This window comes from Typopeltis vanoorti, chromosome 20, assembly GCF_054136105.1.
Source record: "Typopeltis vanoorti isolate ZY-2024b chromosome 20, IOZ_Tvanoo_1.0, whole genome shotgun sequence".
NCBI classification, from domain to species: domain Eukaryota; kingdom Metazoa; phylum Arthropoda; class Arachnida; order Uropygi; family Thelyphonidae; genus Typopeltis; species Typopeltis vanoorti.
In genome coordinates this window covers 92,326,443-92,347,605 of record NC_143568.1, presented here as the reverse complement: position 1 = coordinate 92,347,605, position 21,163 = coordinate 92,326,443, and the positions used below count along the sequence as shown (strand labels likewise).

The 21,163-nt window shown below is 37.0% G+C and overlaps 1 protein-coding gene across 1 annotated transcript in view; it reads right to left on the bottom strand.

Annotated features, from left to right (window-relative positions):
• Positions 1–21,163, bottom strand: part of LOC150095656 (beta-glucuronidase-like) — a 164,722-nt gene that overhangs the window by 80,351 nt on the left and 63,208 nt on the right. The window contains exon 6 of the mRNA XM_090409691.1: positions 13,160–13,300. Coding sequence (XP_090265817.1) covers positions 13,160–13,300 — 141 coding nt within the window. The remainder of the gene's footprint in view (positions 1–13,159; positions 13,301–21,163) is intronic.

The following is a 21,163-nucleotide window of genomic DNA, read 5'->3' as shown; positions in this document are numbered from 1 at the left end:
TTCTTTCAGAATATGTTAATGCCAGAAGTGTTAAGGATTTTAAGATTCTATATGATAAACATGTTGTCAGTTGAATGACAACATGAATGACTCATCGTGTGAGTCAACAGACTCCCACGATGAGTCTGTTGACTCCATGGAGGGTGTAATAATAATATTCATTAATTATGCCACAACTACTGGTATGTTTTCTATATCCAATCTTGAGAATAAAATAAATAAAAATTGCATTTTTTTGGCTCTAAACTGCAATTTAAAAACTGTGCATGATGATTTTGCAAGTTTTATTGTATATATATGATCACTATTTGATTCATTTCTATATCTGTGGCTGAGGAAATGGGCCATCTACTTTTAGATAGCTAGGTATTTCCATGGAAATAACATGAACAGTACAGTGCCAGCTTAACTACTCTTACCAGAGAAATATATCTGTGCAAAAAAAAAAAAAAAAACCATGTAGAACACTGTTGCACTAAAAACCTGTGACTGCTTTCAATACATAAGATTTCTTCCCATTTCTTTGATGCAAATTCTTGGCAATGTTTGTTACTCCACTTAGTAAATGTCATTATCATTATTGGCCTCTTCCCCTCAGCAAATGTTTATCTAGAACAATGGTATTCTATCAAATTCTTACACAAGATCTACTTCTCCAATAAATATCCATCATTGGAAAATGGAAAACAAGTTACTGTGTGTTTGCATTACTGCTTGCACTACTACTAACTGGTACGTGTGCGTCTTATCTTTTCACAAACACTGAATAGTGGGAGTGGAACAGGGTTGCATACATCACATATATCAATACATGAATTGCAAATCCATTAAGTGGAGTCCTTCAAGCAAAATTATTTCTAAGAAGGGATGTACTTTTTGTAATGTTATTAGAGTAGAAGCAGCAGCATCTTGCTTTGAATTCTACCACATAAATTTTTAACAGTGTGTTCTTGATAATTGCTGTCTTAAGAAGAATATATGAATGTCTTCTTGATGATCAACTAAATATCTTTACATGATCAACTGGTCGATTCCAACTGACATTATGGAACTCCACAAATTGCTAAATCCTTACTTTTTTCCTAAACTAACTCGCATATTACTGTTTAACTTGTATATTAACGATATAGGTGAAGATTTGGATGGAGATATTCAGTGTTTGCAGATGATGCAAAGTTGGGAGGAACTATGAAGAATAGTGAAGATGTTGTGGCCCTACAAGAAGACTTGAATAAATTGAGTGATTGGGCACCGAAATGGAGATGCGAGTTAAATGTTGCAAAATGAAAGGCTTTAAAATTTGGAAAACAAAGAGAGGATGCAGAATTTATGCTCGGTGAGGATATATTGTTGGAGGTGGAAGAAATAAGAGATCTGGAGGTGATAGTGGATAAGGATCTGAAATTTAGGGGACACATTTTGGGGTGCTTAAGGGTCAAAGCTGTATAACTGAGAAGAGACCTCGATATAGCCTTTAAAGGAATGCGGAGAACCGACCGGGGCTTCTGACCTAATGTCCAATCCTCACCTTCTCGTGGTGCACCCTGTTGGGTATCTACTTGGATACTGAACGAACGAGGATAGGCTACCAATTTGGGATCTAGCTGACCAAATTGTATTCTTATTGGTTAAACCAAAATAAAAAATGATGGTACAACATGACAAAATTTCATGCCGGCTGGGGAGTAGCCCGGTTAAACAAGGCCCCCCTTGTTTTCGCCAAGGCGAACAGCGAAAGTCAGCTACTGAAACAAATCTGAAAACACACCCCAACTCAACATCACCAGAGATAAAGATCGGTACTATCAACATAAGAAGCCTGAATGGCAAAGAAATGGAGCTAGCTGAGGAATTAGATAAGTACCAGATCGACATAATAGGGGTGACTGAAACAAAAAAGACAAAAACTGGCAAGATCTTTTTGAGCAATAAATACAAAATGTTATATTCAGGCAATGACAATCAAGGAAAAGAAGGAGTAGCCATAGTATTCAACACAAAAAACGAGGCTAATCTTCTTGAATGGCAGTCAGTCTCAAGTAGAGTAATGTGGGCAAATATGAGAATGGGGAACTGGACAATGAGACTTATTTGTGCCACACAGAAGGTTCTACTAAGGTAGAAGTGGAGGAATTTTTTGAGGCTTTAGGAAAAGCAACTGACACAATGAAAAAGGAAAAGTTGGTCCTTGTTGGGGATCTAAATAGCAGAGTAGGAAATGATTGTGAGATATACAAAAATATTTTGGGAAAATTTGGAGAAAAGAGCAAAGCTAATAATAATGGCAAATGTCTGTTGGATTTCTGCTCAGGACATGGACTGGTTATTACTAACACCATGTTCCAACATAAAAATGTGCATAATCAAAGTCTCATTGATTATGTTATTGTTGATAGTGATGTTTTCTCCCTGGTGCAGGACACCAGAGTGTACAGAGGATTTGAAATTGGAAGTGATCACTATTTAGTCTTGAGCAGGATAAAATTGAATTTCATATTGAAAAGAATAACATGTAAGAAGGTTTTAAAGCAAATAAAAGTTGAGCAGCTCTAAAATATTAACTGTAGATTGAAATACACAAAGATTATTGAAGAAAAAGTGAAAGAGTTTGAGAACAGGAATCAAACCTTGGAGATTCAGTGGCAAGCCTTGAAGAAAGCCCTGATTGATTCAGCTAGAGAGGCATGTGGTGAAGTTGTCTGCAAAGATAGAAAAATCAGAACTCCATGGTGGACAAAGGAAGTTAAAGAGGCAGTGAAGGAAAAGAAGAAAGCATATCAAAAGTTCCTGGCAAATAAGTCAGCTTGTGCTCTTAGAGAATATAAAGACAAATGTAAGAAAGCTAAACACTGTGTAAAACTAGCTAAACAAAAGCCATGGAAGGATTTTGGCAAGAATATAGAAAATAAATATCAAGAAGGTGGCAAAATATTCTGTAGGTTGTTGCAGAAGCTTAAGAATGGGGGAAAGAGTGCTGTAAAAGGAGTTAGAAATGATAAAGGTGAAATGAAAATGGGAGAAAAAGATATCCTTGAAGTATGGAGTAATTACTTTGAAAAACTGCTAAATGAAACAAGCAATGATTAATAGCACAGTGGTAAAAAACACTGACCAGGCATGCAGTCAGGAATACATATCCATACTTGAAGTAGAAAAAGTCATCAAAAGCTTGAAATGTGAAAAGGCAGCAGGAGTAGATGACTAGAAATGCTGAAGTATGGTGGTATAAAAGTCTTACAGTGGCTGCACTGCATAGTTCAGAAGGCCTGGACAGAGGGACGAATTCCCGATGATTGGAGTAGAGCTCTCATAGTACCCATATATAAAAAGGGAAATAAAACTGAATGTGAAAATTACAGAGGTATTTCACTACTGAGTGTTCCTGGCAAGATCTATGCAAGTATACTTGAGAACCAGTTGAGAAGAATTGTGGAAGAAAAGCTGGGTGAAGAACAAGCTGGATTCAAGCCAAATAGAGGCTGTCAGGATCAGATCTTCACTTTACGACAAATAGTGGAGAAAGCATGGGAATATAACAAAGATCTGTATTTAAGTTTTGTCGATTTGGAAAAGGCATATAACAAGGTGCCAAGAGAAAAGCTATTCAATACGCTACAGTTATATGGTGTCAATGGGGCATTATATCAAGCAATACTTCACAGGAGTTCACAGGAAGATGGTTTAATCTTAAATCTGGTGTGAGACAAGGATGTACATTTTCCCCTCTGTTATTCATTATCTATATGGATCACATTATGAAGGAAAGTGGTATTAAACATGATATCAAAATTGGAGATGTTAATGTCTGCTCTTTGCTTTATGCAGATGATGTTACACTTCTAAATAAATCCGCTACAAGTCTGCAAGATTCTCTAACTAAATTGAATAGCTGTTGTAATAGATATGGTATGAAGGTCAGCAATAAAAAGACAAAGACAATGAGAATTTTCAAAAATCATTGAAAATGTCAACTGTGTTGTGAATGGAGAACCTGTGGAACAAGTTAAACATTTCAGTTACTTAGGCACGATTTTTACTGAAGATGGTAAATTAAATATAGAAATAGACAACAGAATCAGCAAAGCTGGTATGGTAGGAAGTCAATTGAATAAATTCATATGGAATGAGAGAGAAATTAGTAGGAACACTAAATTAGCTGTATACAAGACAGTGTTCAAACCAGTTTTAACTTATGGATCTGAGAGCTGGGTCAGAAGTAAAACACTTGACCAAAGACTAGAAACAGCAGATATGAGAGTCCTGAGAAAGATTATAGGCATCGATGGCAATATCATATTAAAAACGAGGCTATTAGGAAAGAACCTGACACTGTCAGCATCAAGGAATGCGTTAGCAGAGCTAATCTCAGGTAGTATGGTCACTTAAACAGAATGGGCGAAGAAAGATTAGCAAAACAAGTGTTCTCTGCCAGGTTGGCAGAGAAACGACCCAGAGGAAGACCAAGATATAGGTGGATTGATACGGTACAAGGTGGCTTAGATGATAGAAATATAAGATTGAGCTGGGTTCTTTACTTTTAGAGTAGTGAATGAGTGGAATGCGCTCCCAGAGTCTGTGGTGGATGCTGTGACAGTGAATGAGTTTAAGGCGAGGTATGATAGATACTGTATGAATGTCAAATAGTTGTGATGAATATGATTTGGGGCCTCCCTCGATGAGTCCAATGACTCCCTGGAGTTGCCCGTAATAATAGTAATAATAGTAATAAAAAGATCCGATAATGTTGGAGTCTTGACAAGTAACGGACTGATTTGGAGGAAAATTGTAGATAGGAAGTTAGTAATGATGTAATTTTTTTCATGTAGTACTATCATATCCTGTACATCCCTTGAGGGTACATGGCAGGAATTTGATGATGATGATGATATAGTATAAAATTTAATATAAAAATAGATAATATTTAAGATCATAACCATAAATGCTATCAAAATTTCATTTTGTACTTCAAATAAGATTACAAAGATAAAACTATTTAAATATGTACATTTTTATTATTCACCAATTTAACTCAAAGGAATTTTTTCTTTCGTAATACTTGGTAACGAGCAAATTGTAAGTTACTGCCAAAATCTTAATGTTTTCTTTTAAAGAAATAAACAATCATAAGTTATTTTTAATGGCATAATCACTAGAAACATGTCCTATAATGGGTAGGTGATGCACAATAAAAGCCTCTCCCTATGAACTTCACATTCTTGTGGTATGTGTGTGTGTGTGTGTGTAGCCTTTCACAAAAGGGACTTTGGTTCTTAGTTGACTAAGTCCCTTTTGTGAAAGGCTACACACACCACAAGGATGTGAAGTTCATAGGGAGAGGCTTTTATTGTGTATCACTTAATCGGAAAAATAGCAACTGGACTTGCTATGCCATAACTGACCATCATCCAATGAAACTGCTCTGCTTGTTGGTGGCCTGAAGTGGCTAATGCATTGTTTAGTCTACAGAAGACGTAGCAGTGATACCCTTCAAAAGACATGTCAAGCATACTTAAGAGACCCAAAACTATTTATAAAGTACAGGAGTAAAACAGTTTCACAGGCAACTTCCAATATTGCATGGGTCCAAACCTAATATAATGAGACTTTCCAATCAACTGACATAATCCTATTGCAATATCCTCTACTAAACTGTGCCTGGGTAACGGGATGCCTTCCTGAGATCATGCTATATTATGGCAAATTGCCCTCTGTATGGTTAACACATCCAACAAGAATATAGCTTCTCACTGTACATGCATACTCTCTGTTCAACTATTATCAAATCAAACCAAAACACAATCATAGTGTCACTGCAATTCAAAAAAAAAATCCCTCAAAAACAAACTCCATCAAAAATTACAAATTAAAACAAAGTACCATTAGCAAATCAATAAATAACTCTAAAAACTACCATAAGAAGACGTTCACATCCACTTTACCAACATCTGTGGAATAAATATGTATGTATGTATGTATGTATTGGGATGAACCATGAAGAGTAAAGATGTTGTGGCCTTAAGAAGACTTGAATAGATTGAGTAAATTGGCATAGGAGTGGGGATGCCAGTTCAATGTTGCAAAATGTAAGGTTTTAAAATTTGGGAAACAAAGATGGGATGAAGAATTTATGCTTGGTGGAGATATGTTGTTGGAGATGGAGGAAATAAGAGATCTTGGGGTGATAGTGCATAAGGATCTGAACTTTAGGGGACACATTGCCAAAATTGTGAGGACAACAAAGAATTCTGAGAATGATGCAGAGGACACTGACTTGTAGAAGTAAGGATATTCTTGTTCCATTGAATAAGGCTTTGATTGGGCCACACATGGTCACTACTGTGAACAGATTTGGTCACCTGGTTTTCAAAAGGATGAAGATATGTTGGAAATGGTCCAAAGGCAAATGAAAGGTAGTTTCTGATCTATGGAATGTTGAACATGAGGAAAGGTTTAGAAGATGCAATTTACAGAGTCTAGGAGGAAACGGAATGATATGATAGGGTTGTACAATTTGGTAAGGGATAAGGGATGTTATAGGATCAATGTTGAAGAGGTTTTTCATAAAATGGTGGGAGCTCAGGGAAGAAAAAGAGGTCATCCCTAAAAGGACCTCCTAGATGAGTCTGGCTCCATGAGGTCTTAGAATAATAATAATAATAATAATAAATGCTAACATAAATCATCATCATCACTTATAGACATTTAAGACCATACTGATATTTGACAGAAAATAATTGCAGCTATAATAATCACAGTCAACATTAAATGTCCAAATTATTCTCTAATTTCTTTTTCTGCCACAAGGATAACACCTATGTCTTTGTTACTTGTTAGTATTCTGCTTTTGATCTTCTCTGGCTTAATGCTTTCTTGACCTTTCCTTTGTTAGTACCCCAAATGATGTAAGTCTGATGACTTGCAAAAATTAACATAGGGTTATACTATTTATTCATTAAACTTATTTGTCTGAAAACATGTGATCTCAATACTGAAAATTCTGTAATAACATCTGCAGTATTTAGCATTTACCACTTTCTAATGTCCAAAACCCACTCAGACTTCAATTTCTTAGTCTTAAAGCTCGACTTTCTGCAATCCAATTACCCAAATCGTAAAGTTGTCATCTTAGGTGACCTTCGTGTCTACAACTCCAACTGACTTCCCTTTTACAATTCCACTGACTAAGCTAGAGGAGATACAGAAGTATTTGTTATAAACAAATAATCTAATGTAAATCTTATATTTACAAACCTAAATACTCAATGACTCTTCCAACTCTCACTCACACACTCTTAGTGACAGCCATAATCCTGTGTTAGGTTCCTTCACAGAACTATTCCTCCCACAGTTACTTTAAACCATGTGCCCTTGAGCACTTCAAGGGCACCAAGTTTCATTTTCTTTTTTTTTTTTTTGTCACTCAAACCCATAAAAAGGCTTGTTAACATACAGTACATTAGTACCACAGGTGAACTAAGGATTTTTTTTACCATTTTTTTAATTGTTTATTTTTCATAATCAGGAAACCCTGCTCTAGATACCAAACATGCATTTTTAGGGACTTCTCCTGAAGGGAGTCCAAGGACTCATCAAGAAAGGCCCATTTAGACACTGACACTTAAATATCTACTATATGTTTCAAACATTCAGTGAAGACATGCTCACAGCATCTAATAGTAACTTATTTCATAAACTCACTATACATGTCACAGGAAGAACCTGGACCTCAACTGCTTCTTAACCACACTCCCAGCCATCTAACTCCACTAACCTTAAGTTGAAAATTTTCTCATTTGTGTCTATACCATAAGATTTCTTTACTAACTTGTGTGTGTTTTAATCATATCTGCTCTCCTCCATCTATTCCTCAAACTTTAAAGACCATATTTGGGTGGCGCTAGCGTCGCCGTAGCACGTGGCGGTGAATTTGAGCTGTGCAGAAGAAAGCGATTTTTAATCGGTGAATAGTCCACTTTTTTCCCCGTTTTTCTATGTTTTTGAGTGCTAAATTGTTTCTCTGCATACGAGTGTACTTCAGTGGTTGTTTTTTGGAAGTTAGTTGCTGTCGCGATATAATATATTTTGGTACCGTCGGAATCGAACGCGTAACGGTGGAAGACAAAACGAAGCTAAGTTACTGTATTTAGTTATATTTCATTTTATTTAATTATACTTAGTACTTAAATGTTCTGATGTTTGTACTTTTTTTCCCTCTTATTTATTAATTGAATAATTATTAAAGATTACGCTACTCGGCAGTAAGGAATGATGGTGGATTCAGCAGCAGTCGCAAGTGGCGTAACGCCAAGTCCTCCGCCATTTAGGAACTCAATTATTAGTAATATCATAAGGGACTTTGTGGCATGCAGTACTTGCGGCATGTATGCGTCTCGGGAATTACATATGTGGCTTGTTAAAGAGAGTGGAGAGCGTATGTGCGCAAAATGCAGGCAGTTGGAGGAAATAAGTACATTAGATATATCGATATCCGACTTTGTTGGTCCAGGAACGGGGAATGAATGTAGGAAGACAAGTAGTATGATAGGAGAGAATGAGAAAATAACAGTTGATAGTGTGGAAGGTGTGAGTGACTGTGGAAGTTTAGGAGATGGTTTTGTTTGGGAGAGTGAATTTAGATTAAGAGTGACTGACCTGAAGAGGGAGATAGATGAGTTGAAAGAGGAGGTGGAATGTCTTGTGAATGAGAGCAGAAGTATGAAAGATAAGATTAGGAGAATGGAAGAGATAAATGCAAGGCGAATCAGAGTAGGAGAGAGAGAGAATTTAGGGAGTATGAGTGAGAGGTATGGGGGTGCTAGAAGAGGAGAGAATGGAAACAGTAGAAGAGAGGGAATGAGAGAGAGGTATGGGAATGCTAGCGGATGAGAGGATGGAAACAGTAGGAGAGACGGAATGAGAGAGAGATATGGAAGTGCTAGAAGAGGAGAGAATGGAAACGGTAGGAGAGATGGAATGAGAGAGATGTATGGGAGTGCTAGAAGAGGAGAGAATGGAAACAGTAGAAGAGAGAGGTATGGGAATGAAAGAAGAGGAGAGAATGGAAATAATAGGAGCGAGGGAATGGTAAGAGGCATAATGAATGGCGACTCAATGATCCGTGGTGTTCAAGATAGGATGCATGAGGAGTGTTTGCCAGGAGGAACAATAGAAAGGGTGGCTATGGCAATTAAGAGAGGTGAAAGGGTGGATGAGATGATTGTGATGGTAGGAACGAATGACTTGAGTGGTAATGCAAGTCGGGCAGCGAGAGATATGAGATTTTTGCTTGAGACTGTACGGAAGAAGATAGAGAGAGGAAATATAGTGTGCGTGTTGCCTAGGTATGATAATGATGAGCTGAGCAGAAGAGCGGTGATATTGAATGGCATAATAGCGAGAATGTGTGACAAGAGAGGACTGGTATATGTGGATGCTTGGAGTGCGTTTGAGGAAAGAGAGGAGTTGTATGAGAGAGACCGTTTACATTTGAATGAGGAAGGACATAGGCATCTGGAGAGATTGCTGTTCTGAACGAGTCAGTGTGTCCCAGGGAGGATGATAGCAGGGGTGGCCTCTTGTGGGAATGGATACTTGGGAGAAGGGAGACAATGTCAGGTAACACTGAGCCCAGTGGAGTCTAGAAGGGATAATGCTGGGTATAGAAACAATGGCATTTATATGCAGTATACTAATGCCAGGAGTATCCGGAATAAGGGAGAGGAATTGGTGGCGCAGATAGCATCAGCCTGGCCAAAAATTATTGCGATCACTGAGACGTGGTTGACAGAAGAGGATATAAAAACAGGAATAGAAGTCGCTGGGTATAGCATTTTTCGTCAGGATAGGAGGGGAAAGCGTGGTGGTGGGGTGCTGCTTATGATAAATGATGACCTATGTCCTCTAAGAGTGGAGAATTTGGAAGGAAGTGAGACAAATGATTTTGAGAGCGTATGGTGTGAGGTAGAGGTAGGCAAGACAGGATATTTAGTGGGATGTTGCTACAGACCAAGGAGCACAGAGGATGGGGATCAGGAGATGTTTAGACAGCTAAGTTTGGCAAGTGCAAGAAGAATGATTGTTATGGGAGATTTTAACTTCAGTAGTATAAATTGGAGAGAGGAAGATGCATGTAACAATAGGGGAATGGAATTTCTAGAATTCTTGAGGGACAAATGTCTTAGGCAACATGTAACAGAGGGAACAAGAGGTTCAAAAATTTTGGATTTGGTTATAGCATCAGAAGAGTTGATAATAACTGAGTTGACGTCTCTCCCACCAGTTGGAGAGAGTGACCATATGGTGTTGACTTGGAAAATGAATAGACATGCAGGAGTATCAAAGAGACAGGAACTTATGTGGAATTATAAGGCAGGTGATTATAATAGTCTTAGACGTCAACTTCAGGAAGTTTCATGGAGGGAGGAATTGGAAGGCCGGGATGTCACCAGTGCGTGGGAAATTGTGAAAGAATATTTGTTATCAGCAATGGTAAGTTGTATACCACAAGTGAAGAAGAGGACGCAATTTGGAGTAAAGTGGATGACAAACAATATTAAACAGGAATTGCATGCGAAAAAGAGGCTATGGAAGAGATATAAGGAGACAGGTGAAGAGATGCATGAGGAATATAAGACACAGGCCAGAAGAGTGACTAGTGTGGTAAGGAAAGCGAAACTGGAATATGAGAAGAGATTGGCCCTAAGATCCAAAGAAAATCCTAGGGAATTTTTTTAGCTATGTGGCCAGTAGGAGGAGAAATGACTGTGTAAGAATGATATTGTGGGATAAAAATAGGAATAGAGTGACTGATGCAGAGGACATAGTGGAATTGTTCAATGAACACTTTATTGGAGTATTTCATCCTAGAGGAGTCAGTTCTAATGCTAGAGGGATAGGACTGGTACGAGGTCTGGAGGTACAGGAGGAGAGTGTGTTTCAGATACTGAGTACTCTGGATGTCGGTAAAGCTGTGGGACTGGATGGTATTTCGCCATGAGTTTTGAGAGAATGTGCTAGGGAATTGACAGTACCTTTAACGTGGCTTTTCAATGAAAGTCTGGCTTTGGCAAAGGTGCCTAGGGAATGGAAGGAAGGTAAGATAGTGCCATTGCATAAGGGTGGTAACAGACTGGAAGTGTCTAATTATAGGCCAGCCTGTGTGTCATCAGTAGTTGTTAAGATCTTGGAGAAAGTAGTGAGGGACCATGTACAGCATTGGGCAGATGAGGGTAATGTTATCTGTGAGAATCAACATGGATTTGTGAAAGGACGCTCTTGTTTTAGCAATATGCTAGCTTTTTATAATAAAGTTACAAGAACATTAGATGAGGGAAAGGCATATACTGCAATTTTCTTAGACTTGGCGAAGGCATTTGACAGGGTGCCACATGATAAGCTGATATTCAAGTTGCAGCACATGGGTCTGGATGTCAGATTGGTCAACTGGATTCAGGATTGGCTGTCTGATAGGTATCAGAGAGTTGTGTATGATGGAGCAGTTTCCAGGAGGCAGAGGGTTACAAGTGGGGTCCCACAGGGCTCAGTACTAGGACCTATATTGTTTAACCTTTATATCAATGACATAGCCAGTGGATTGCAGGGGAATATTCAGTTGTTTGCGGATGATGCGAAGCTGGGAAGGATTATTAGTAATAGTGCAGATGTGGTAGCCCTGCAAGAGGATTTAAATAAGCTAGATAGATGGGCAAATGAATGGGGGACGTCAGTTTAATGCAGCAAAATGTAAGGTTTTGAGGTTTGGGACACATCGATGGGATGCTGCATACTCTGTGGGAGGAGTTATACTGGAGGAAGTAGGGAAGACAAGAGATCTGGGGTTGATGATTGATAGAAACCTGAAATTTAGGGGACATATTGCAAAGGTGGGGAAGGTAACACAGAGGATTGCTGCTATTATGAGAAGGACACTGACCTACAGAGATAAGAGGGTTATCATTCCATTGTATAAGTCTCTGATCAGACCACACTTGGACTATTGTTCTCAGATTTGGTCCCCAGGATTTGAAGGGGATAAATTAACTGTGAAAAGGATACAAAGACGGATGACAAAGATGGTTTCAGGACTGTACAAGGATAGTTATGAGGATCGGCTGAGAGAATGTGGACTGCAGGGTTTGGTGGATAGAAGAAGGAGAGGTGATATGATTGAGACTTTTAAACTGTTGAGAGGTGGTTACAGGGTTGACACTGGGGAGTTCTTTCGCTTGGTTGATTAGCGGGAAGGAGTGATGACAAGAGGCCATCCCTGGAAGTTACGAAAGGAAACTGTGAGCAAGAGGGTAAGGAGTGGTTTCTTTGTGTGGAGGGTGGTTGAGCCGTGGAATGCATTGCCTGATGGAGTGGTGGGAGCGAGAACGGTCAGTGAGTTTAAGGAGTGGTATGATAAACTTTGTGTTTCTCAGGGGGGGGGGACCTCCCCTCGATGAGTCTTGACAGACTTGATGTCTTAGGAAGGACCTCCCTCGATGAGTCTTTGACTCCTTGGAGGCCTGAATAATAATAATAATAATAATAATATTTCCTCAATCTCTCTTTGTGTATACAATTCCAAAGACCAGTTATCTTAGTTACTTGTTTCTGCACTTTCATATCATATTATGCCTGCAATGTCCTCCTTCCAAAATGCATACTCTTATACTTGGTAATACTGAACTGATATTCATGATAGACAACTATTTGTAAGAAAGAGAATGGTTAGTAATAAGGCAAGGTTTTTTTTTTTTTCCCAATGATAAATTATGGATGCATTTCTGTTTTCCCATTTACTGGGAAAATATGTTTGATACTTCATTAATAAACCCTACTTCCATGATGGAGGAAAACTTAGAAAACTTTAAGAAAGCACTAACTGTGGCATATGTACAAATAAAGAGATAAAGATCAAGAGATCAAAATAAAGAGAAGGAGGGGGGGGGGAAGAGAAAGAAAGAGAGATTAAGAAATCTAAATAAAGATTCTGATGTTAACATTGCCTAAATCATTACTGTGCCAAGGTGGTAATAAAGAGGTGCATACAGTGCGATTAGTTTTTCCTATATTTCACCTTAAAATATAGTTTTGTTTTGTTTAACTTAAATAAATTAAAAAGCAAGTTAAAAGTAATTAATGCTAATTATATCCTAACAGATATAATACTTACATTGGAATCTTCGTGCATTCCAAATCCCACAAAGTAAAATGGAACTTCATTAATGAGAAACAATGTGTCGGTAAAGCGTACCGTGCGAATACCCACATTTTGATAGTATACATCAGACTTGTTACCAACAGTAAGACATATCTATTAAAAAGAGAGAAAAAAATAGTTAAATAATGAAATAGGATGGACACATATAGAAGTTTCAAATGCTTGAAAGTAATAATCAAAGCTGATTATAAAAATTAAATATTTAGCATTTTCAATGTTTCATGTGATAATCATAAAGGAGTTGGTTAAACATAGGCTTGCCAGAAGTCCCGTATTGTAAGTTAAATGTTGCTGTCCCATATTGTACTTATAGGGACAGCCTAATGTCTGTATTTTAATGAGAAGATAAACTTATAATTATATTAAGCAATTATAATTTTCAAGATTCTTTTCGAATAATCCAACTTAAATTGATTTGTAAGCCATAAAAATTGACAATTCGAGGAAATTAATTGTGTTTACAGTTTATGGCACCGACAGTCCCTTTCATTGGTCACTTTTTATTTAGTATAAGGTTTGTGCAGTTAGCTTAGTGGCTTTGCGCTTCGCAACCATATGCCTAGGAAAGGAGTGTCCTGGGTTCGATTCTTGTCACCGACGTGAGGAGCTTAAGGATCTTCCTTAGGCATAGCCAAGATAGCCAGTCTTGGGCGTGGACAGCAGGATTGTCCTCCCAAGTTTATCTGGGGTTTTTCATCGCGCAAGTAGGCAAACCGGCCCTGTGAACACACATGGATCTACAGCCATAAATACTTAACCCCCCCCATGAGGGGGCTCAACTTTCCCCACTAGAGATGGGGGAAAAAAAGGAAGGAAACTCCATATGAATAAATAAATAAAATTTAGTATAAGCATTTTATTTATAATTCTGTACAGATATATTGCATTTGCTTATTTACAAACAGTTCTTATTTGAACATGGTGCAGTATTGGTACAGTACATGGATGTTATTTCAATAATTATTAAAAAACAATAACTCGCTTTTTCGAATGTGCGATATTTGGTTAATACATAAAATATATAATTAAAGGTAAAATTAATTTTCTTTATTAATTATATAAAGTTAAATTAAATTTCATTTCTTTCCTTAAGCCTTTAGCAATGCCAAAATGAAAGTGCATTTTTAACGATGATTATTTGAAAGAATTGAATGTTATTGCAAAAGGAAAAGATAACTACAAACATGAATGCAAAATCTGTAGACGAACGTTTAGTATTGCACATGGGGAACGATCAGATATTACACAAGATGTTAACACTCAGAAACACAAATTGAGCATTTTGAGTTCCAGTTCCAAAAGTATTGATACTTATTTTGTAAAACCAATTACCAACAATGAAAGAAAATTTATTGCTGCCAAAATAACTATAGCATTTCATGGCATAAAGCATCATCATATGAAAGATATGAAATCTAATGATTTCAATAGCAAACTTGTTCCTATAATATTTTCGGACTCACCAAAATTGTCCCGTATTCAGAATACCAAATACGGGACATGGGTGACCCATGTCCTGTATTTGGTTTTCCAAACTCTGGCAACTCTACTTAAACATCAGTCAAATAAACTGAAAGGAGACTTTTGCATGGCCAGTAAGAGATACTGACCAGAGCTTTAACTCAGTGTCCAATTCTCACCTATATATGGTGAAGTCTGTTATTTGTTCAATATTCATGTGGATACCTAATAAGGCCGCAATCTGAAGTTTGCTAACCAAATTGTACTTTCTGTATTGACTTAAACTACCCATACATGCTAGTACAACATAATCAAATGCCATGCTAACTGGACCATCATTCAGTTCAATAAAGTCCTTACTGTTTTGTTTTTGTCAGGGAACCAGGATAAAAAGTGAAACTACTAGAACAACTCCTCAAACTCAACAGAAATGAGGCAAGTATCACCAACATAAAAAGCAATGATGGAAAAGACAGAGATAGCAGAGGAATTATAAAAATATATCAATCACTGGTTAATAAGCTGAAGAATATATAGTTCTAAATATTAACCATAAGATGATTTATTCAAGTTCTGGTAATAAGGAAAATGAAGAGACAGCTAGAGCATTGAACACTAAATACAAAGATAAACTTCTTGAATGACAGGCAGTTTCAAGTAGAGTGATGAGAATTAATTTCAAAATGGGAAAAAAGAAAAGTGCAACTTATTTGCACCTGCGATCCTGCTCACACTATCATTAGAGCAGAAGTAAGAGTCTGAGTCATTAAAGAAAGCAACTGACAAAATGAAAAACAAGCTTTTGTTAAAGATGTATGGAAAGTAGGAAATGAATGATATGGAAATGTTTTACAAAAATTTGAAGAAAAGAGCAAAGCTAATAATAATGGTACTTATATTTCTGTTCAGGACTAATACCATGTTACACCACATGGTATTCTTGTTCTATTGTATAAGGCTTTGATTAGGCCACACATGAACTATTGTGCCCAGATTTAGTCATCTGGTTTTCAGAAGGACAAAGAGATGTTGGAAAGGGTCCAGAGGCGACTGACTAAGGTAGTTTCTAACCTCTGGAATGCAATTTGCAGAGTCTGGCAGACAGGAAAAAGAGGAGAGATATGATAAACACCTACAAGTTAGTAAGGGTTGTTATAGGATCAATGTTGGAGAGGTTCTACAGAAAACAGTGTGAGATCAGGTGAGAGCCAGAGGTCATCCCTGGAAACTGCATAAAGAAGGTGTGAATAGGGGAGTGAGAAGCAGGTTTTTTCATGCAGAGTTGTGAATGATTGGAATGCCTTGCCTGAGAGTGTGGCATCTGCAGAAATTTGAGTGTTTAAAGCACGGTGTGATGAGCTGTGTGTATGATAAAAGAGCTTCCAGATGAGTCCTTTACTCCATGTGGTCTTGGGTAATAATAATAATATATAAGAAGAAAGCAGTCATGAGTGTACTTCAGTACTGAAAAGGGAAAAAGCTAAACAGAAATCTGAAATAAAAAAATAAGAAAAAGTATGGTATTATTCAGTGCTTCCATAATACAGCTGCTGAAAGGATGACAGGAAACTGTGCCTTGTGACTGGGAAAGGCTTGAGTATGATTTTTGTCATGACAAGAGGAATCTTTATGTGGGCTTTTTCAACTGAAGGTGGGTTAGTGGAGATTGCCTTTTTTTTTCTCCTGGAAACTCAAGATGTGTCATCCTGCTTACAGGCAAATCAGCCATGAAAACACTTGTAATTTACATACAAAAACTACTATTTGTAATGGAGGAGCTAGATGACATTGGGTTGTTTATGTTAGTTGTGTGTTGTAGTTGGAGGATCAAGTATGAGAGATGGTGAGTTGGATGTAGAAGTAGTGCACCCTTCCATGATTAGTCTTTACTCTCTGAAGGTGTCACATATAATATTAAATAATAATACATCTTATAACTAAGATGAAAAGCCACATGGCTATTTTTCTGGTGAGGTTGATATCCCATTTTATCCCCTTAACTTAAATAACACATTTTTTTTTATAGTGACTAAACTGCATTATCCAGAAAATTTAGTTCCAGATGATGAAAGTTTGGTTTTCAGTTGCATGAGCTGCATACTCAACCTAAATGGGCATGCAACATCACTGATGTGTGTGTGCGCACGTGATAAGTCTTGCGACTATATTTATTTTCTGACCTCCATGGAGTCAGATGACTTATCACGCATGCACACACACATCAGTGGTGTCGCATGCCCATTTAGGTTGAGTATGCAGTCGTGCAGCTTATGCAACTCCTGCTACAAAATTCATGTTACTTTGACCATATGATTGCATTTTTATTGATGTATGAAAGTTTTAAGTGTCCATCTTAATTGGTCCAATGCAATTAGTTGTAGGATAACTTTGAATACATTAATTTATCAATTAATAAATTAAATATGGAAAGCATAAAAGTCAAATGAACGCACGTGCTGTTAATGTGAGAAGCACAAAAGGTTTACACTTTGTGGTGAGATTAAATTATCATTGGCAAATATTAGAGTAAGACACGGATAATTTGAATTTTGATACGATTTTTAAATATAGCAATATATTCACAGAAATTGGGAAAAAGTAATCACATAAATTATTTTTCTGGAGTGAACCAAAGAAAATCTGAAATAACTCTTTTTACTTATTGATACAAGTTCCAACCTCCTTTGACTATAATCAATCATACAATCTGCCAAAGCTCTGACAGAAAATGGGACATTCAGTAAATCGTCAGCTCTGCTTCCCCATTGTAAACGTGGACAAAAAAGTTCTAAATTATTTATCGAAAATTACTCGTCTATATCAATATCCTAAACATGTTACTTGTCTTACTGAAAATTAGTTGTCTATATCGATATCCTAAAACAGATGAAATGCAGAAAACAAAAACAGCAACTCATGACAAATGACAGAGTTAAATTGAACTGGTTCACCCTAGATCCAAACACAGCCACTGATTTCTAGGTGCTATTGTCTCAGTGCTCATCCTGCTTCGTCTTCTGGGCAGTTTAAAACCACTGGAGCACTAAGAATTTGACCCACTGCACCATTTGTATGTCTGTTCAAAGGGCTCAAAAGGTGTTTATATTTGTGACCACACACACACCCATTTACGAGGTGAAAAGTGTCCAAAGCATTAGTATATTATGTTTAATTTTAGGAATCGCACAAATCCAGGAAACAATTAGTGAAGTCTTTTATGGGAATAAATGCAAAAATATAATATCAGTGATATTCCTATTCCATGGATGTACCTGCACACCCTGAATATTCCCCCCCCCCACACACACATTATTTTCTGACCCCCCATGGAGTCACATGACTCATAGGAGGCCAACACTAGACAACACAAAGTCCATCATGACTTCATAAACTCACCCATTGTTTGCACCTTCACCATCCTCTCAGGCAATGCATTCCATTCTCCTACCACTACTCTCCATGCAAAAACCTTTCTTACCAGTTTACTCACTACTTCTTTTTACAACTTCCAGGGATGGCCTCTTGTCCTTCTATCATATGCAAAATCCTATATGTCAATCCAATAATAACCTTTCAACAGTTTAAATGTCTCAATCATATCCATCCATCTTCTATCCCCCAAACTCTGTCGTTTACGTGACTTTGGTCTATCCTCATAACCAGCACCCTACAGTCCTGATATAATTTGTTATCTGTCTCTTAACCCTCTCAATTTTCTCATTTCATCCTCTTCACATCCTGATTACCAAATATGAGCACAGAAATCCAGATGTGGTCCAATCTCTTCTCTCTCTCGTAATCAATATTTTTCTCAAATTGCAGCAATTCTCTGAGTTCTCTTCACAACCTTTGTAAATGTCCTCTGAACTTCAAATTTATATGAACAATAACACCAAGATCCCTTACTTCCTCCACTTCTTCCAATATAACTCCACCAAGTGAGCATGAAGTATACCATCTGTGGATTCCAAATTTCAAAACCTTACATTAGCTATATGAAACTGACATCCCCATTCATTTCCCACTCTTTCCCAGTTTATTCAAATCCTCTCGAAGATACAAAACATCAGCAGTATCACTAAAAAAATCTCCCAAGCTTCACATCATCGGCAAACAACTGAATATCTTCCTGTAGTCCAGTGACAATGTCACTAATGTTGTATGTAGATGAGATATTACTCTTCACATATACAACTCCGATATCCATCAGAAATCCAGTTATCAATCTAATCCACTAACCTGATATCCATACTCATATGTTACAACTTAAAAACCAACTTGTAATGTAGCATCTGTCAACTGGCTTTGTAAAATAAAATGACGGTGTATGACTTACCCTGATCTACTGCTATTGTTACCCTGTTGTAAAAGATAACCAGATTACTAAAACAAGAGCAACCCTCAACAAACACTTTATCTTCTTTACCCGAAGTCTACAATCTGCCACAATAGTGGCAGATCATATACCTCAATTTTTTCTTATATATCTTCTGTGCATTACTGACATCTCTTCCTTCAAGAAATTATTTAACCATTACGCTGCTCCAAACTGGTTTCTAAGTCTGTGATAGTTGCCTGCATTATAACTCCACATAATTCCTTTTGTCTTGATACTTCTACATGCCTATTCACTGTCCAAGTCAAGACTTACAAATTAGAGACAATTATGACAGCTCAATCATAATCAGATCCCTTGATGCTATGACAAAGTCCAAAAGAGTTCAAGTCTTTTCTCCCTCCACCACATGCCACCTAAGAAAGTTGTCCCTCAAGAAGTCCAATAATTCAGTTTCCTTAGTGTCCCATAATGATCAGTTGCTTCACACTTAGCAAAATAATTTGCCTCATCACCATCTGTATTTCCTGATCTACAGCAGCATTCCACTGAATATTTTATCCTATGAACTTCTATCTTGCACCATATACTTTCAAAGCCATTAGTATCATGTCCACCAGATTCTCTACGTGAGTGGGCACAATTTATCTCTTATCATGAGTAATGCTCTGCCTGCATTTACCTTTTCCATCCCTGAAATATGCTATACCCTTCAATTTCTATCATGCCAGAACATGTTTTTCAGTTAGCCAAGTTTCACTGATACCAACAATCTTTGGAGAGATTGCATCAATCAATACCACAAACTTATTCTCTTTATTCCTAATGCTCCTGGCATTTGTGTACAGAAAAATTAGTGCATTGCCAGTGTTCATGAAGCTATTATCACTCCCTGTATACCCCATTTGGCTCCCAATATAGTATACAACCTTTAGTTTCTCAAGCCTCTATGTGTGTATGTGTATTTTTGTTATAGCAATCCCATCTGCAAAAGGTTGTAAATCTGCTTGGAAATTAATAATGTGGATGGAATAAAGAGCAGACAATGTAGAAACTATGCTCTGCACACCAGACATGGAATTTTTTCAACTACTTAACACTTCCAGTTAGCAAGGCAGGAGTTACACTGACACCAGATAATGCAAATCATCTAAAGACTTTTACAATTATCCATAATAGTGAGATATGAGACCACAGACAATAAGTGAAAGCAGAGATCCAGCTTGGTTATCCTCTAGGAGTGTTTCATAAACTTTGTTTCCAGGATCCCTTGGATTCAATGAAAACTTGTAAGGGTTCCTCCAGACATTTATAATATGTATTAGATGTAATTGCTGGGAAAAAACCTTCAGTGAATGGGGAAAACACTATCTGGCAAAAGAGTGTGGAAACAGTTTCAACTGTTGCTGTATGGCTCACCAGTTAAGGTGCAGTGAAGGAATAATTATGTTACTGAAATTATTTATTAAATGGTTATGCTATTTACTCATATTTACCAGTATGAGTAAATAGCATAAGTTAGATTTCTTTTTTTTTATAACAGAATTCAGTGCAACTACTATTGACATTGCCAAAGAGCAGTGCAGCTTATATTGTGAAGGAACATACACTAACCAAGACTTATTTAAATGAAAGTTTTAATAACTTTATCAACTTAAAAACTTATCAAATGATAAATTTCAGGGAAAAATTGATAGTGAATATGAGCCTTCCTACTCTGGTTGTTCTGTCAACATATTTATGCAAAAGTGAATTCTCCAGTCACTACAACCCTAACAAAACATTGAGATAGGTTGAATAGATGCCTTTACAAACAGTACACCAACCATTAATAATTTATGCTATGCAATGCAAGTTTATAAAAAACAAATTACACGATAACTACAATAATTAACTTTAATGAAAGTACAGATATTTCATACTAAAATTAACAGTATATCATCAATGTGTAGAAAAAGCAAATCAAAGAACAGGAATACAAGGCACATACAACATTTGGTTTAATATATTTTTTAATTTAATATTTTTGTACAAAATAATTTTAATCCCAAAATGTATAACTTTACTCTTTTATATATTAAACTGGCATCCTTTATCGTTTGCCCAGACTATCACCCTCTTTAAATTATCCTACAAGTCTCTACATTGATTTTGTACTT